This window comes from Culicoides brevitarsis, chromosome 1 (assembly GCF_036172545.1).
Source record: "Culicoides brevitarsis isolate CSIRO-B50_1 chromosome 1, AGI_CSIRO_Cbre_v1, whole genome shotgun sequence".
In the NCBI taxonomy this organism is placed as follows: Eukaryota; Metazoa; Arthropoda; class Insecta; order Diptera; family Ceratopogonidae; genus Culicoides; species Culicoides brevitarsis.
In genome coordinates this window covers 14,490,962-14,507,581 of record NC_087085.1, presented here as the reverse complement: position 1 = coordinate 14,507,581, position 16,620 = coordinate 14,490,962, and the positions used below count along the sequence as shown (strand labels likewise).

The 16,620-nt window shown below is 31.2% G+C and overlaps 2 protein-coding genes across 6 annotated transcripts; one reads left to right on the top strand and one right to left on the bottom strand.

Annotated features, from left to right (window-relative positions):
- The first annotated feature begins 351 nt into the window (after nt 1-351).
- On the top strand, nt 352-14,698 carry LOC134837132 (myosin heavy chain 95F). 5 transcript variants are annotated; one of them, XM_063852465.1, is made up of 14 exons: nt 821-1,025; nt 1,266-1,658; nt 7,745-7,983; nt 9,471-9,544; nt 9,623-9,752; nt 9,817-9,978; nt 10,040-11,887; nt 11,948-12,410; nt 12,472-12,562; nt 12,623-12,762; nt 12,906-12,944; nt 13,262-13,382; nt 13,443-13,560; nt 14,020-14,698. In XM_063852465.1, the coding sequence occupies exons 3-14, from the start codon at nt 7,794-7,796 to the stop codon at nt 14,376-14,378; spliced, it is 3,735 nt and encodes a 1,244-aa protein (XP_063708535.1). In that variant the 5' UTR covers nt 821-1,025; nt 1,266-1,658; nt 7,745-7,793; the 3' UTR covers nt 14,379-14,698. The 5 variants fall into 5 exon arrangements, with proteins under 5 accessions (XP_063708536.1, XP_063708535.1, XP_063708534.1 ...); XM_063852464.1 differs by having other exon boundaries at nt 821-1,085; XM_063852466.1 differs by lacking the exons at nt 821-1,025; nt 1,266-1,658 and adding an exon at nt 352-444.
- On the bottom strand, nt 14,596-16,601 carry LOC134837136 (uncharacterized). The gene is made up of 3 exons (XM_063852474.1): nt 16,470-16,601; nt 16,022-16,410; nt 14,596-15,959 (listed from the first exon to the last, which is right to left on the bottom strand). Exons 1-3 carry the CDS (start codon nt 16,524-16,526, stop codon nt 14,717-14,719), a joined length of 1,689 nt encoding a protein of 562 aa, XP_063708544.1. The 5' UTR covers nt 16,527-16,601; the 3' UTR covers nt 14,596-14,716.
- Nucleotides 16,602-16,620: the final 19 nt, after the last annotated feature.

The window sequence follows — 16,620 nt, the reverse complement described above, 5'->3', positions numbered from 1 at the left end:
AAAACTTGTGGAAAACTTTTAACATTATTTTACTCCTCATTTATTTGCTGTAAGAGGTTCGTACATGGATTTTTTTGATATTCGGTAAAAATATCGTTAATTATTTTTTATTATTTTATTAAATTTTACTTAAAATATATTAAAATAAATTATATTTTAATTAATTATTTATATTTTTATATTTAAAAATTATTTTTTAACCTATTTTTTATTGAAAATATAAATTTTTATAAGAAACTCGAGAACCCGAGCTATTACAATCCCCATTCCTAATGCAAAGACATCATGTACAAACCATGTCACATTTCATTCATCAAACCTTCAAGGGGTTACCATTCACGGGACATCCACAGAAAATTGTTTACCTTTAAAACTGTGTCGTGTTTTTGTTAATTTCTCCTGTCTTTTACCTAAAAATGGTATAAATTATACAAAAAATTGCAAGTAAGTACTTTTAAAAGTGAATTTTCATCAAAGTTTATCAAAATTTTCATTATTAACATTAATTAACCGGCATTTAATATTTTTGCCCATATAAAAAAGTACATTCATTAATGACTTATCTATCTACTTGTTGTATATAGAAACATATTTTCCCCACAAACATATGGGAATTGTACATAATGGATGGTCTTTACCTCTTTCGTCGTAGTAAAACAATACGAAAAAGCGCTCAGGTTGAAATAATTTTTCCATAGTGAATACTAAAATAATAATAAATATACATAACCATCTCATCATCTATTCCATAAAGGTATACTTTGTTTGTGGACGGTGATTCATTCATTAGTTGAGTGTTGACTTTCATCCGGTAAAGTTGTGCATTCGTGGATTTTTTTTATATTCGTATTATTTACAATAATATTATTTATTATTATTATATCAAGCAAGTACAGTACCCGAGTGTAGTTGAAAAAAATTAACTGTATATGTTGACGCATATATTGTTGATGTTTCAAGAATAAAAATAATAATAGGAAAAAAATACAGTTTTGAATGTGCAACAAGACAGTCTTTGGAGTGAAGTGAGCGAGAGTGATATATTGTTTTGTTATCCAATAATGCGCTTCTATAACATGAAATAGGTCATTATTATTGGATTTGTCGTTATTTATTATTATTTTTATTTATTATTGTGTAAAAAATATTTCCTGGAAAAAAAAGAAAAATAGAAAAAAATTAGTGAATACATAAAAAAAAAATATTATTTTAATTTTATTTAAACATATGGGTTTAATTATATTTAATATTATTATGTTTTTCAGTCCATTTAAACCAAAATAAAAACAAAAAAAAAAGATTTAAAGTGAAAAAAAAGAAGGGAAAAAACAAAATAAAAAAGTTAGAAGAAATATGCTAATGTTGCAAAGAGAGCTGCATACTAAAGCAATTAACGAAGCGTAACAACGTGTAACAATTATAAAGCAGATACACGAAAAAAAAAATAATCTAAATAAAAATAATGAAATAAAACAGTCAAGTCAGCAGTGTAACAGTGAAAATTTAAGAGTGTTAAAAAAAAGTAACTTACAAAGAAAACCCACAAAGAAACTGTAAAATTTATTCATAAAAAAAACGGAACGTATTTATTTGACCATATAAGAGAGAAGACAACCGCTACACATACACACAGAGTCTCTTACATCGATGCTAAAAAGGTGAAAACAGTTTTCCACTTATTATGTCGTTTTTTTTCTCCGCAACGCATTGTCTAATTTATACAAATCTTTTATTGTTTTGAACCATTTAAAATATGCTCGTGTCTTTCTTTTTTTTCCTGTCATGCTGTTTGTGTGATGAATTAGCTACACGCGTCTTGCGAGTGAAATTAACATTTAATCAGAGATTTTTTTTGTTTTAAGACATGTGAAAGAATAGAAAGTCACGTTTCACTTTTTATTAAAATCTAATTGGATTTTTGCATGAGGAATTCTTATAAGAATAAATTTATTAAAAAAAAATTGCTTGTGATAAAAAATTATGACCTTGAAATCGCTCGTAGTTATCAATTTTTTCTCCCGAGTATTTATTTTGTGCAAGAGGATGCATTAAAGTGCATCTACGATGATTACGTATCTCGCCAATTATTAGCATTGCGCAAGAATTTCGTATCTGGGTGATGCTTGAGGATATTTTTGTTGTCAAAGCAAATTGGGTTTCGTGCAAAACTTTTCCAATTTGTTCAAAATAATGATGATACTTAATGGCAAAATAAAAATATTAAATAGGTAAACAAATCAATTTCGTTCCCGTCATCGTCGTAGTTGTTTGACATGCAATACTATTCCTATTATGGTGCCTTCTTTTGTTATGTTACCCACTCTTGTTCAGTCAGCAGCAGCAGCAATCAATCATGACCTATAAAAAGTTCAACTCTCTGCAAAATTCTGCAATAATGCCATAAAATATTCATTCATTCATTAAAAGGCCTGTCGTTGAGAGGTGTGTGTGTGTGTTGCTTAACATCATATCGACGTCGCTCGTCAGACAAAGTAGAAGTGGGATAGTTAGTTGTGGGACTTTTGTTCCCATCTTTTTGTGCATGTGAGGTTGATACAAATTTATTTTTGACTTTTAATTCAAAAAAAAAAAAATTTTTTTTTTTGGTTAAAAAAGGTTTTTAAGAAAAAAATTTTTTTTTATTTTTTATTTTTTTTTTTTCTTATTTTTAACAACTTTAATAATTTTCATTTATTAATTTCAAAAATAAATTTATTTATTTTAAATTAAAAAAAAATAAAAAAAAAAAAATTATAATTTTGCATTTTGGCATGGATTTGTTCTTCAAAAATTATTCACCTACAATTTGATTATTTTTTAAATGATAAAAAATCGAAAATTAATTTGAAGAAGAAAATTCATATCAAAACTCAAAATTTATTAGAAATTGGTTAGAAATATTTTCAAAAGGTTAATTTAAAAAAAATTAAAATTATTAATTAAAAATTTTGAATAAAATTATTTTTTCATTTTTTTATAATTTTTTTAATTAATTAATTATTTTAATTAAAAAAAATTAAATAAATTTATTTAAATTAAAAAATAAATTTTAAATAATTTTTTTTCATTAATAATTTTAAGAAATATTATAAAATTTATAAAAATTACAAAATAAATTTGCATCAGCCTTTCTCGTATTAATTAAAAAAATCTTCTTTTGTTTGCACTTACTGACATTCAAGCCAGCATTGCACTTTTTTATGACATTTATGCTCGACTAGCTGTTTTCAATATTATTCTGTTATGTTTTGTTTGTCTTTGACAAAAAAAAAGAGAAACATACAAGCAACTGTGTCACGCGGATTCCCGTTAATGTAATGTTAAATGTTAACTCTGTCACATGAAATAACAATTGAAAACCACATTTCATGGATGTTTGAGTTGCATTGACGACAAAATGTGAGAAATCTTTTTTTTCGCAAAAAAAATTCATTGTGGAATGAAAATCAATCATTTTAATGATTAAAAAAAAAAAAAAAATGCAGAAAATTAAACACCCAAAGGCAGTAATTAGCATTTACTTGGCATGAACAAAGCACTTTTTCTTGATTTCCAACCAGTTTCGCGATTTTTGCATATATTTTAATTGTAGGCTCGTTATTGCATTGAATATTATTATTAAAAAAAAGATTCTGACGACCATGCGTGAAAAAATATTAGAAACGCTAGTTTACGCCCTTTTTCCTGCTGTTTTTATGGCCTTCGCAAATCCAATAGAAACCTGGTCGTCGATCCAAAAAAAAAAATTGAAATTTATGACAATTTTAGTCGGAAATGCATTTTCCTTGTTTTCTCTTCTGCAATATAATTTAAAAACAATAGAAGACGGAACACAACTTTTTTTCGCTGCAAAACATAAATTACGAGAAATGTAGTCCAACATAACTTTCATCGCAGTCGTGTGTCACTAACGTACTACCGTGATCGAGAAACTAGAATTGCATTGCTTATGATGACTATTTCTGCTGAAAACTTGTTCGTAAGCAAGAAAATTTCACTTCTACCGTGATTTTTTTCCTTTAAAAGACCACTTTCTTCTAGTATTCCTCTCTCGTCGTCGTTGTTATCGTTGACGTCGTTTTTAATGATCTTATCATGTCCGTGTTTGAGCAACAAGCAGCAAGTTGTTTCGCTTTAAAAAAAAGAAATTCAATTTACTTCTTTTTCGCTTCTTATTCACAAACGCAGCAGATAATAGTATAAAATTAAGGTAAATGAGAATGTATCTACTTTCCATAAAATTTGTTCAAGTTTATTTCTTTTTGGTCTCTCTTCCCAGTCTTCTGTTATTACTTTGTTATTATTGCCATATTAAACACGTTTTGAAACGTGACCGAGGAAAGAAGACAAGCCCCGCGCGTTCTTGCGTTCTTTCAATGTCAATTTTTCCGATCAATTTAATGACTTTGTTGATGTTCGCGTTGTCGTAGTTGCTTGCGACGTAACAGGAAAAATGTTGAGGGGAGACAAAAATCGATTGCATAACATGGTACAGGTGTGGTTCGTGACAATTTTTGTTTTGTCACACATGAGTAACGATTTGTCCATTGTTTGATCGTTAAGTGCAGGAAATTGGAGTTTTCAGGTTTTTCCTTGTCTTCGTTTTTTTCTAAAAAAAAAGTAAACAAAATAAAAAAAATAAATAGGAAAAGAAAAAAATTAAATAAAAATTGCTAACCCATTGTTACTAAATTTAAAAAAAAAAATTAAACGAAAAAGTCGATCTAAAAAAATAATTTTTTAAAAATAATTGTATATTAAATTTCAATAAATTAAGAATAAAATAATTAAAATATTTTAACTAATTTCATTATTTTTTATAAATTATTTTTTTTTCTTATATTTAATTTGTGAATTTTTATTTATACTAAAAAATAAAAAAATAATAAATTTATTTAAAATTTATTATCCACTGTCTCATTTAAAAATTCTGAAATTCAATAGGACAAAATTTATTAAATTATTTAATTTTATTAAAAATATTTTTTTTTATTTTTTTCTTATTATCCAAAAAGTGATATAAAAAATTTCTTACAGATAACATAATTTTTTTTTTAAATGAAACAGTATTTTAATTTTTTTTTCTAAAAAAAATATTTATAAAATAATTAAAGTTAAATAAGAAAAATAATTAATTAAATAATTAAATTTAATAATTAAATATTTAAAAATATTTTTAATTTTTTTTTTATTTTAAAATTCTACAATAATTTTATTAAAAATTAAATAACAAATAATTTAATTAATCAATATATCGAAAAAATTGCTGACAATTAGATATTTTAATTAAAAAACCATGAAAAATTACTAAAATAATTTTCATAATTTCTCCTGTAAAAATTCTTGTCCAAACTTACCTAAAATAACTTCATTTTGTAAGAAACTTGACCGCTGCAGGTTCACTTGTCTCGGTCTCTTGCACATTTATCTATCGTTTGAGCTCACTCTGCGGTGAAGAACAACCATAAAAAATGTAAATTAATGATATCAGTTATAAACATAGGGGTACTCAATAGCACACAACAATCATAAATCACAAACACCTCGTGGATTTAAGTCTTTCTCTGTAAATTTGACCGACATTCGCCGACTTGTACCTACAATAAAATAAAATAATTGTGACATCATTCAATTACTATTCACTTAAAAAATTACCAAAGTTACACAAAAAATGTTTCTTTGATGATCTTAAATCATGACAATTGCGCATCGTTAGCGTGAGTGGTTCATGTTTTCATATTGTTATGGTCGCTAAACTTTCCTTGAGTCGCGTAGTTGAACCATTAGAGGATGAAACGAAGTAGAAAAAATGTATCACTTCCCGCACGTACATTTTTTTTTGTATCTTCATTTCTTTCTTTCTTTCAGTTTCATTCAAATATGGCTCGGGAATCACTCATTTGTAAGAATTATTTACAACAAATAATTTTTTTTGAACTAACAACGAACACCTACGCCAACTAATTTTATTGCATGTGTCCAAAAAAGGCAACTTGTTGGAGTTCTTTGTGTCTAATTGCGAGAACTCGGGTTTACTTTGTCTTAAAAAAAATATTTTTCCGTAACTTACTTAATTTTATTAAAACAAAAGCACACACACGCAACCAAGATTAGTTTTTTTTCGCAAAATAAATACATTACGAAATAGAATAACTTACAATTTGTTAAATAATGACGACTGACGATGATATGTGGTGTGTAAAAATATTTCTTCACATAATAATAATAAAATAAAAATAATACAAAACGAAACTTTGCTTCGAAAAAAAAAATAAATAATACAATACCGGCTAATAATAATTATATTTATTCAGAAAAGTCACACACAATCGAGCTACAAACACGAAAGGTTTTACTTTTTACATCATCAACAACATTGGGCAGTGCTAATTCACCAGTTGCTCATAACTTGTACATATTAATAATCTTTTTAAACCATAGGGAAACCATAAAAAATTAAAGTAAAGTAAATTAAAGAAATTACCTTGTAGAATTTCGCATTTGTCAGCTGATTGAAAGCCACTTGAACAAACATTCCGATCGTATTTTTGACATTAACATCACTTGTTCGTCGTTTTTCTTATCTAATCTTATCTTTTTTTCGTCGCTTGAAATTCTCATGTGCAGGAAAAATTCTCACAAAGTATGAGTAAGCGAGTAAGTAATGAAGCAATAAAAAGGTTTCGGTTATTAAACTTTTTTTTTCTAACCTGATTTCGAATTGTCTTTGTTGAAATGAAATGAAGAAAAGTTGAATGTCTTTAAAATTTACGAAACAAAAGTTTAGTACCTAGATTTTAAAGAAATAAAGAAGTGATTGTCTTTGATCAAGCGGAAAAAAGTGTTCAACATACGATTTTTTTTTAGATTTAAAAAAAAATAAAGAAATGATGAGTTCATTAGTAAATTTATAATGGTAGCTAATATTTTTTTAAGAAACAATAATCGCTTTACGGTTGATAATTGAATCGTCTATGACTTGGCTAAAAATAGTAAATATAGTACAATGGAAATTTTTTGTTAAATGCACTCGTTTACGGTGACTTTTAGCTGTTTTATGAAGCTAATTTAATGTTTATGGAGTGTTATTTGTGTTTATTATATGAAATTTTTAGTATTAAGTACATTTAGTGATTATTAGCAAGTATTTGTTACACTTGAGCCTCAATGAGAAATTTGTTTTCATCTCAAAAGTACAATTTATGAGAAAAAAATTAAATTTTAAATTAAAAAAGGTCGATCTTAAATATATTTTAAGTGTTTTTTGAATAATTTCAATGAAAAAGCTTCAAAATTAATTTTTTTGAATAAAAAATCATTTTAAACAATAAAAAATAAAAATCTAACCTCACTTTCATACAGATCGAACACATGTTTTTATTTTGTAAACAAACAAAAAATTGAGGTTAGAAATAATAATTTTAATACACATCCGAGAAAAATCAATCTAATTTTTCGCTAAAGGCTATTACGATTATATTAAGTTTAATTTTTATGTGAATAATCATTTCTCTTTCATTTCACCTCGATTTAACATACAAAACGTTTCTTGTAGCAAATTATTTATCTACATAGCTTTTACGCGCTCATTTGCACTTTATAATCATCAAACAAGTGAAATTTATAAATATTTAAACCACTTTAAGCAAAAAAAAAACTTTAATTACCATCATACAATAAAAATTATTTTTTCATAAATTTCTCACTTTTTATTTAATTTTTTTTGTTTCTCTTCAATTTTCAGATTAATCTTGGTAGTCCGTAGTGGTGAGCAACAAAATTAATTCACAACGATGATGGTCGATTCGCAATTAGTGTGGGCACGGGACCCACACGAAGGCTACGTCAAAGGAAAAATCACGGAATTGGGCGCGCAGGAATTCGAGGTGCAACCGCTGGATAGAAAGGCACCCAAACGCCAATGCTTACTCGACGAAATCTATCCGGCATGTGAAAATGACAAGACGGATCACGATGATAGCTGTAAGTTTCCTGTCTTTGATTGCTTTATTGATTTATCGCTCGCGCATCGCCATAAGTCAATGAATTCATTAAGATTTTGTTGGATAATCGATGTCTGTTTTGAATTTCAATCAATTAGCACGTCTTGAAACGTCTTTGTTCGAAGTTGAATTCGCAGCAGCAATAAAATTGACGTCAAAATAATCACTGTAATTACGTTGTAATCGTCGTTGCTTGAAATTCGTGGCATGATTCATTCGAGACAATTCACAAAAGTCGAGTAGCGGATCAAATGCAAGTCCAAGGTCATTTAAATTGACCGACTGACGATTTGTTGTTTCACTCCGCGCACTTTATTTATCATACTGATTACACTAATCATCGCGATATCTAGCTTTTTGAGTGAAATTGAATTATTTAATATCGCGTTTTGTTACAAATTTCATCGCGAACGGCGGATTTGGGGCAATTTTGCTTGCCACACAACTGCATAGACCCGATCCGATCGTGATCTACTCAAAAAGAAAGTTGAACGCAAATCGTGATGACCGTTAAAAATGGATCAAATGTAAAAAAAATGTCTAGAATGGAATTGTTTAAAAAAAATTAACTCCTACAAGACGATTGTTTAGCATGATTTTTTTTCTCATTTGACAAAATATTCAATATTAATAATCGAATTATCACGTTTTATATGAACGAGAGTCATTCAAGCAAATATTAACGTAGGCGTAATGCGAGTGTTTATCTTCAGCCATATTCGGAGAGATTATCATTAGTCAACTAAAGTTCGTACAGACATCGATTAGACTTCGATATTGACATCACACGATGGAAATTTTACTTTCTTTCGTGATGACAAAAGGTGACAGATCGATAAATTATTCGCAATTAAGCAAGTTTTTTTTGCATTTTTAATGAATTAGGCTGAAATAGTAAAAAAAAATGGTCAAAATTTCTATTTGGGTACAAACTATTTATTTAAAATTTTTAAATAAATTTATCAATTTTTTTAATAAAAATTTTAGGAAAAATAAATTTTAATTAGTAATTTTTTTGAGTCAAAAATTGATAATTTTCGAAAAGTTTAAAAATTTCAGAGAAAATTTATGTTTCTTTAAAAAATTTTGTCAAATTTTCACAAAAATAAAAAAAATTATTCAATTTAATGAAAAAATTTCAAAGTTTCAAAATATTTTTGCTCATTTTTTTCGCTTTTAATTAACATTTTGTCATCCATTCTTTTTTTGAACTTTTTCAATCAAAACCGCAGAAAAAATAATTTTTAAATTTAAAACAGCAAAAATTTAACAATTTTCGTAAAAAAATTTAAAAAAAAATTTTATATAAAAATTCTGAATTTTCACCATTTTTTAATAAATTTTATAATTTTTCGCCAAATTAACTTAAAATTATTGACTTTTGTGAGAAAAAATGAAATATTTTAGCTCATTCCATCACTTTTATTTAAAATTTTCTCATCAATTCTACCAATTTCTAACTTTCAGGTGAAATGATGTTCCTCAATGAAGCAACTTTATTGGATAATATTAAAAATAGATACTACAAGGACAAAATTTATGTGAGTATCAATTGTCAGTCATGTCAAAAGTCACGGTCAATTATCGTTTTTTTTTTCACTTTCCATTGCAAATCACAGACATTCGTAGCAAATATATTGATAGCTGTTAATCCATACAAAGAAATTAAAGACTTGTATTCGAGTACAACGATAACGAAATATCAGAATAAGTCACTGGGTGAATTGCCGCCACACGTTTATGCGATTGGTAAGTTTTTCCTTTGACTTTTTCTAATTTTCCAAAGTGAATCACACGAAATTTATTCCATTAGCCGATAAAGCAGTACGTGATATGCGAGTTTTTAAGATGTCACAGTCGATAATCGTAAGCGGTGAATCTGGTACGGGAAAAACTGAAAGTACAAAGTATATTCTTAGGTATTTGTGCGAGTCGGCAAAGACTGCGGGACCGATAGAAACGAAAATTTTGGATGGTAAGTCATGAAAAAAATAAATTTTAACAAATTTAACTGAAATTTTCTTTAAAATTTTTAGCAAATCCAATTTTGGAAGCGTTTGGCAACTCAAAAACGACACGCAACAACAATTCCTCACGTTTCGGAAAGTTTATTGAAGTGCATTACGACCCAAAATGGCAAGTTGTCGGTGGGCACATCTCCCATTATTTGCTGGAAAAGAGTCGTATCATCACGCAAAACCCCGAGGAGCGAAATTATCACGTTTTTTACATGTTATGTGCTGGAGCACCGCCTCAGCTGCGTGAAAAGCTGTATTTGAGTAATCCCGACGATTTTCGTATCCTTTCGGGATGCAATCAATACTTCTCCAACAGTCAAACGGATAAACTTATCCCAAATTCGCAAAAATCCAAGTCGCACTTGAGTCAAGGTTCGTTGCGAGATCCCTTGTTGGATGACTACAAAGACTTTTTGGAGCTCGATCAGGCACTTTCTCGTCTTGGGATCACGGACGAGCATAAAAACTCAATTTATGCGTTGGTAGCTGCTGTTTTGCATTTGGGCAACATTCGTTTTGAGGAGAATCCGGACGATACGAGAGGCGGATGTCGCGTTGCTACGAACGGAGAACAAGCTTTAACTATTTCCGCAAAGTTAATTGGGTTGGATACGTTTGAACTGCGCACCGCATTGACTTCGAGGATCATGCAAAGTAAAGGCGGGGGCATTAAAGGAACTGTCATCATGGTGCCTCTTAAAGTTCATGAAGCGAATAATGCGAGAGATGCCTTAGCAAAAGCGCTGTACGGAAGACTTTTTGATCATATTGTCGCTCTGATCAATCAAAATATTCCGTTTCAAGCTTCTGCGTTCTATATTGGGGTCCTCGATATCGCTGGATTTGAATATTTCACTGTCAACAGTTTCGAGCAATTTTGCATCAATTATTGCAACGAAAAACTGCAGAAATTCTTCAACGATAACATTTTGATGCACGAACAGGAGTTGTACAAGCGCGAAGGTTTGAACGTACCTGAGATCAAATTCACGGACAACCAAGACATCATCGACCTGATCGAGTCGAAGACCACGGGAGTCTTTACCTTGCTCGATGAAGAGTCAAAACTGCCGAAACCGTCATACGATCACTTCACATCCGAGGTACACAAACAATGGCAAGGCCATTTCCGGATCTCTTTACCGCGCGCCTCGCGTCTCAAGAGTCATCGAACGTTGCGCGACGAAGAAGGTTTCCTCATTCGACATTTCGCCGGCGCCGTTTGTTACAACACGAATCAGTTTATTGAGAAAAATAACGATGCCTTGCACTCGTCGTTGGAAGCTTTGGTGCAAGAATGCTCGAATCCGCTGTTGAAAAAATTATTTGAAGCGAAAAATTCTTCAAGTACCAAAGGAAAGTTGTCCTTTATCTCAGTCGGATCGAAGTTTAAGACGCAACTTGGGGATTTGATGAAAAAATTGGAACAGAATGGCACAAATTTCATTCGTTGCATCAAACCAAACTCCAAAATGACGGATCACGATTTCGAAGGAGGCTTGGCTCTGGCGCAATTAAAGTGCTCTGGAACAACTTCCGTGTTGGAACTCATGGAATACGGATATCCGTCACGTGTACCCTTCACGGAGCTCTATAACATGTACAAAGGATACTTGCCGCCGGAACTGGCAAAACTTCAACCACGTACTTTCTGCGAGGCAATGTTGCATTCGCTCAAGTTAAACAGCAAAGATTTCAAATTCGGCATCACTCGAGTGTTCTTTAGACCGGGAAAATTCGTCGAATTTGATCGTATCATGAAGAGTGATCCGGAAAATTTGCGTGCAATTGTGGCGAATGTCAAGAAGTGGTTGGTGCGTTCACGTTGGATCAAGTCAGCTTATTGTGCAATTAGTGTGATCAAAAGTAAGTCTCATTATTTCAACTAAAAAAATCAAAATTAGTTTTTTTTTTTAAATTTTTTAGTCAAAAATCGTATAAAATACCGCAACAAATGCGTTTTGATGCTCCAGAAGACGATTCGTGGGTATCTCGTTCGAAAGCAACATCAGCCCCGTTATCGCGGAATCGTCAATATTCGTCAAACGAAGGCTAATGTCAGTAAAATGGAGGAATTAGCGAATCAGTTGAAAGGAGACAAGGCAGAATTGCTAAAATGTGTCAACGAAATCCAACAACTCATTGACGGATCGATCCAGAAAATTAAATCGAATCCGAAAATCACGCAAAATCAAATAAAATCCATTCAAGATGATATTGCGAAGAAAATGGACTCGGAGATGAGCATGTTGAAGCAGAAATTGGCACAACAGAAGAATGCCGAAGAGCAAGAACGGCTAAGGAAAATCCAACAAGCGATGGAAGCTGAGAAACGAGCCAAAGAAGAGGAACAACGAAAGTTGCAACAAGAGGAAGAGGATCGAAAGAGGTAATTTTTTGCATTTTTTTCATTCCTGAGAGGGATTTTAATCATTTTTGTAAAAAAATAGAAAAGCAGAGATGGAAATGCGTCGCAAACAGGAAGAACAGGAACGAATCCGATTGGAAGAGGAAGACATGAAAGCAGCAATGGAGCTTCAAGTAAGTCTAAAATTCTTGAAAATTTATGAAAAATAATTTTTTAATTAATTTTTCTTTTAGAAACAACTCGAAAAAGAAGCCCAAGACGATCAACGGTACCGAAAACAATTGGAACAAGAACGTCGTGATCATGAGCTTGCAATGCGTTTGGCTGAAGAAACGAATGGACAAATTGATGAAAGTCCAACCTTCATGCGGAAGTAAGTTTTGAACCTTTTTTCGTTTTGTGAATATCAAAAAGTTTCATTTTTGGGAGAGATCAACTCAAAAAAATTGTTTTATACACACAACACAAACAAAAAATGTTTATACGTTTTTTTCTATACTTTTTCTCCTGATTCAGCGGTTCCACTGGCCTTGGCAATTCAAATCGATTGATCAGGTACTTTCCGAACGTCACGAAAGTTCTCATATTTATGCATGTTTCTGTGTTTTTTAATCTTTTTTTTTGCCGTAATGCACTTAAAACTTATATGTAACACTACTAACAATACTTTAGAGACAATACCGACTAACAACAATTAAAAAAATCACATTTTAGTTTTTCCTCTGTCTTCCGGGTGAAAGCATGTTTGTCGTAACGAATTATCTACCGCGGCGAATTTCCTTTTTCTTGTTAAAATTGTGGATTTGGATTCGCATAAAAATTGCTGAAAAAATTTTCATTCTCTTTATGATTTTCTTTCCGTTCGTCTACAGGTCGGAACAGATAAGGGCGCAACAACAACTCGTCGGCAAACAAAAGTTCGACTTGTCGAAGTGGAAATACTCGGAATTGCGTGATGCAATTAATACGTCGTGTGACATCGAGCTTCTCGAGGTGAGTTATTAGAAATTTTTTTTTCTATTTTTTTTAATCCAATTTTTTTCGCCGGTCAAGGCATGTCGTCACGAGTTCCATCGCCGCTTGAAGGTTTATCATGCATGGAAAGCGAAGAATCGTAAACGCACGACGATGGATGAGAATGAACGTGCGCCAAGGAGTATCATGGAAGCTGGTGAGTTTTAATTTTTTTTTTTGTGAAACTCAAAAATAAAATGAAAATCTTTTTAAATAAAATTAAAAATTTAAAATTAAAAAAAATGTAAAAAAATTAAAAATTTTTAAAAATTTTCTGTTTTTTTTTTAATTTAAAAAAAAAAATTAAATTAAAAAAAATTGAATTAAATTAAATTTAAATTTTTTTTTAAATTTTTGAAAAAGAATTTAATCTAATGAATAATTTTATAAATTTATTTTTACGATTTTTTATGAAAAAATTAATTAAAAAAATATTAATTTTTTTTTAAATTTTTGGAATTTTTTTAAAAGTAGGTAGCTTTAAATTGATTAATTTAGTAATAATTTGTCAATTTTTTTCACTTTTTAATTTAAAAAAATATTTTTGTATTTTATTTTTGAGTTTCATCAGTTTAAATTGAAAAAAAATATTAATTTCTCATTTTTTTTCCATTAGCCGCCAAAGCACCTCCCCGTGCAATCGCCAGCAAACCCGAAGCTCCAACCACAACATCGATCGACCGTTATTTCCGCATCCCCTTTGTGCGTCCCTCGAACGATCCGAACGACAACACAAAACGCGGATGGTGGTATGCGCACTTTGATGGTCAATATGTAGCCCGACAAATGGAGCTACATGCCGAAAAACCGCCAATTTTACTCGTTGCCGGCGTCGACGACATGCAAATGTGCGAATTGAGCTTGGAAGAAACAGGTTTGACGAGAAAACGCGGTGCGGAGATCTTGGAACACGAATTCAACTCGATGTGGGAACGAAATGGCGGGAAACCATACAGGAAAATGAATGGAAATTAAGTTTTTTTTGAGACACGATTTTTTTAAGTGCTTCCCTTATTTTGATTTTTGCACGATTTCGATTTTTTTTTCATAGTTTTTAATTGAATTACGAGATATTTGACTATTCTGGACTGCAAAAGTGTCTTTTTTAAGTAGTGGAAAATTCATACGTAAAAATCCGAGATCTTCAGAAAAAATTAAGTACCTAATCATAAAAAAAAATTCCATTAAAAATTAATTTTAATGCATAAAAATATACAAAAATGTTTGTAATCAACAAATTTATAGCATTTTCTTTGATAAAATATTAAATAAATAATTAAAAACGATAATATTTACTAAAATACTTCCGAATTTTATTCAATAACATCCTCTTGTACCATTGATTGTACCGGCGCCGGTGGTTTAAAGCCAAAAACATTAAATTGCTGTTTCTGTTCCAAAAATTCACGCATTTCATTGTATTTTTGTGATGATTTTTTCGTGCGTTTTTTCGCCATTAACTCCTCGTCCTCCGACATTTCGGATAAAGAGCTGCAGGAATCTCTCTCACTATCGCGCGTTTTATTCAAATCTTCGACTTCGATCCCTTTTGCCGTCAAAACTTTCTTTTCGCGTTCCTTCATGTCGTTCGCCAACGGTTCAATTCGCGTTTTTAGCTGCTTTAGTACTGGTTTAAAAGTTTTCTTAACAATTTTCCTGTTGATTTGGTCGTCATCTTGATTCAAATTTGAATTTTTATCTTTAGTGGCTCCTTCGTCGTCTTCATCTTCGAACCCGTCGAGCGCGAAAAAGTCATCATGATACCCAAAAGCAGTTTCCCCTACTTTACGATAATCGTGTTCGACCCGTTCAACGGACTTTTCATCCGAATCCTCGAGAATTTTCTTCTCCACGAGCTTTTCTTCCGGTATGAGATTCAAAAACTTCTGAAACGTGATAAAAAATCGCTGAAATTCATCCTGACACATTACCAGTTCGGAGTCTATTTGGTTCATCACGGGCACAAGTTCGTGCAAATCGTCTTGTTCGGGGTCCTTGTTGTCGTATTTGTTGATTAGCGTGTTCAGCAAGGCATCGAGACGAACACATTCGTGTGTGACAGCCAGTAATTTCGGTACAAAAGTCATCGAATAAGATTTAGCTCGCAGCAGATCCATGGGAAGCTCCCGATTTTTGTCGAGATGTTTGAAGGAATGATTTTCCTGTTCCGGACTCGCGACAAACATGATAAGGTCAAAGTTGTACAAGCAATTGTTTGTTTGCTCATCAATTAAAGGCGATAAATTTCGTGTGTTGTACTTGATGAAATCCGCATCGCAATCACCTGTTGCAACAATCAGACCGAGTCGCATTAAATATTGCGATTGTACGAGAAGGAACAAGTTCAGGAACTCTTTGATGTTTTTCGATGTGAATTCTTCGGGATCTTTTGTGAAATATTCCGTTTGGCAGAGCTCCTCGATGGGCTCGTAGACCAGCTGATATTTGTGTGATATCGTATATTCGGTCTCCAACTCCTTGATTCCGTCATAAACCACTAAAATTACGTCTTTTAGGCACTGAATGCAGGTCGAGACGAAATCTCCATCTGATGGCCTGAAATTTTAAAAATTTTTTAAGAGAATTTTTTTGATTTTCTTATAAGAATTTTCACTTACACATGTGAATTGGTCTTAAATTGTTGCAATTCGTTGAAAAAAATGATGTGTTTCTTGATAATATTTTCAAATCCTTCGATACTCCTCAACAAAACCCTCAAATATTCCTTATTTCTATTGATCCTGAAGCTTCGGAACGCTTTTCCCAAGTACATTGCTGCATACGAAGTCGACACAACCGGTAAAATGTAAAATCCAGGACGTCCCATGACTGCCATCACTCCCGAAAGCAACAATCCAGCGCCAGCAGTTACGCCATTCAAGTAATTCCTCTCATGATAACCTTCTTTGTTCTCAATCTCATAGAGACACTCTTCCAGGACCTCAACATGCTCAATTAGCAGCCTCTTGGAGTACAAAATCTCGTAAAGAATGGAACTTTTTGACGCCTACAAAACAAATTTCATCATTTTACGTCATGATTTTTTAGAAATTTTCAAATTCTCACCTCATTCTGCAAAACTTCTGATGTTACGTCACTCGTAAGAGCCTTACATTTGTCCATTATCACTGAATTTCAACTAAAATTGGTAATAAAAATTTCGCAGCCGTGTTTGGAAATCAACATGTTCGTGGTTTTCATTCGTTGGAAAACTGTC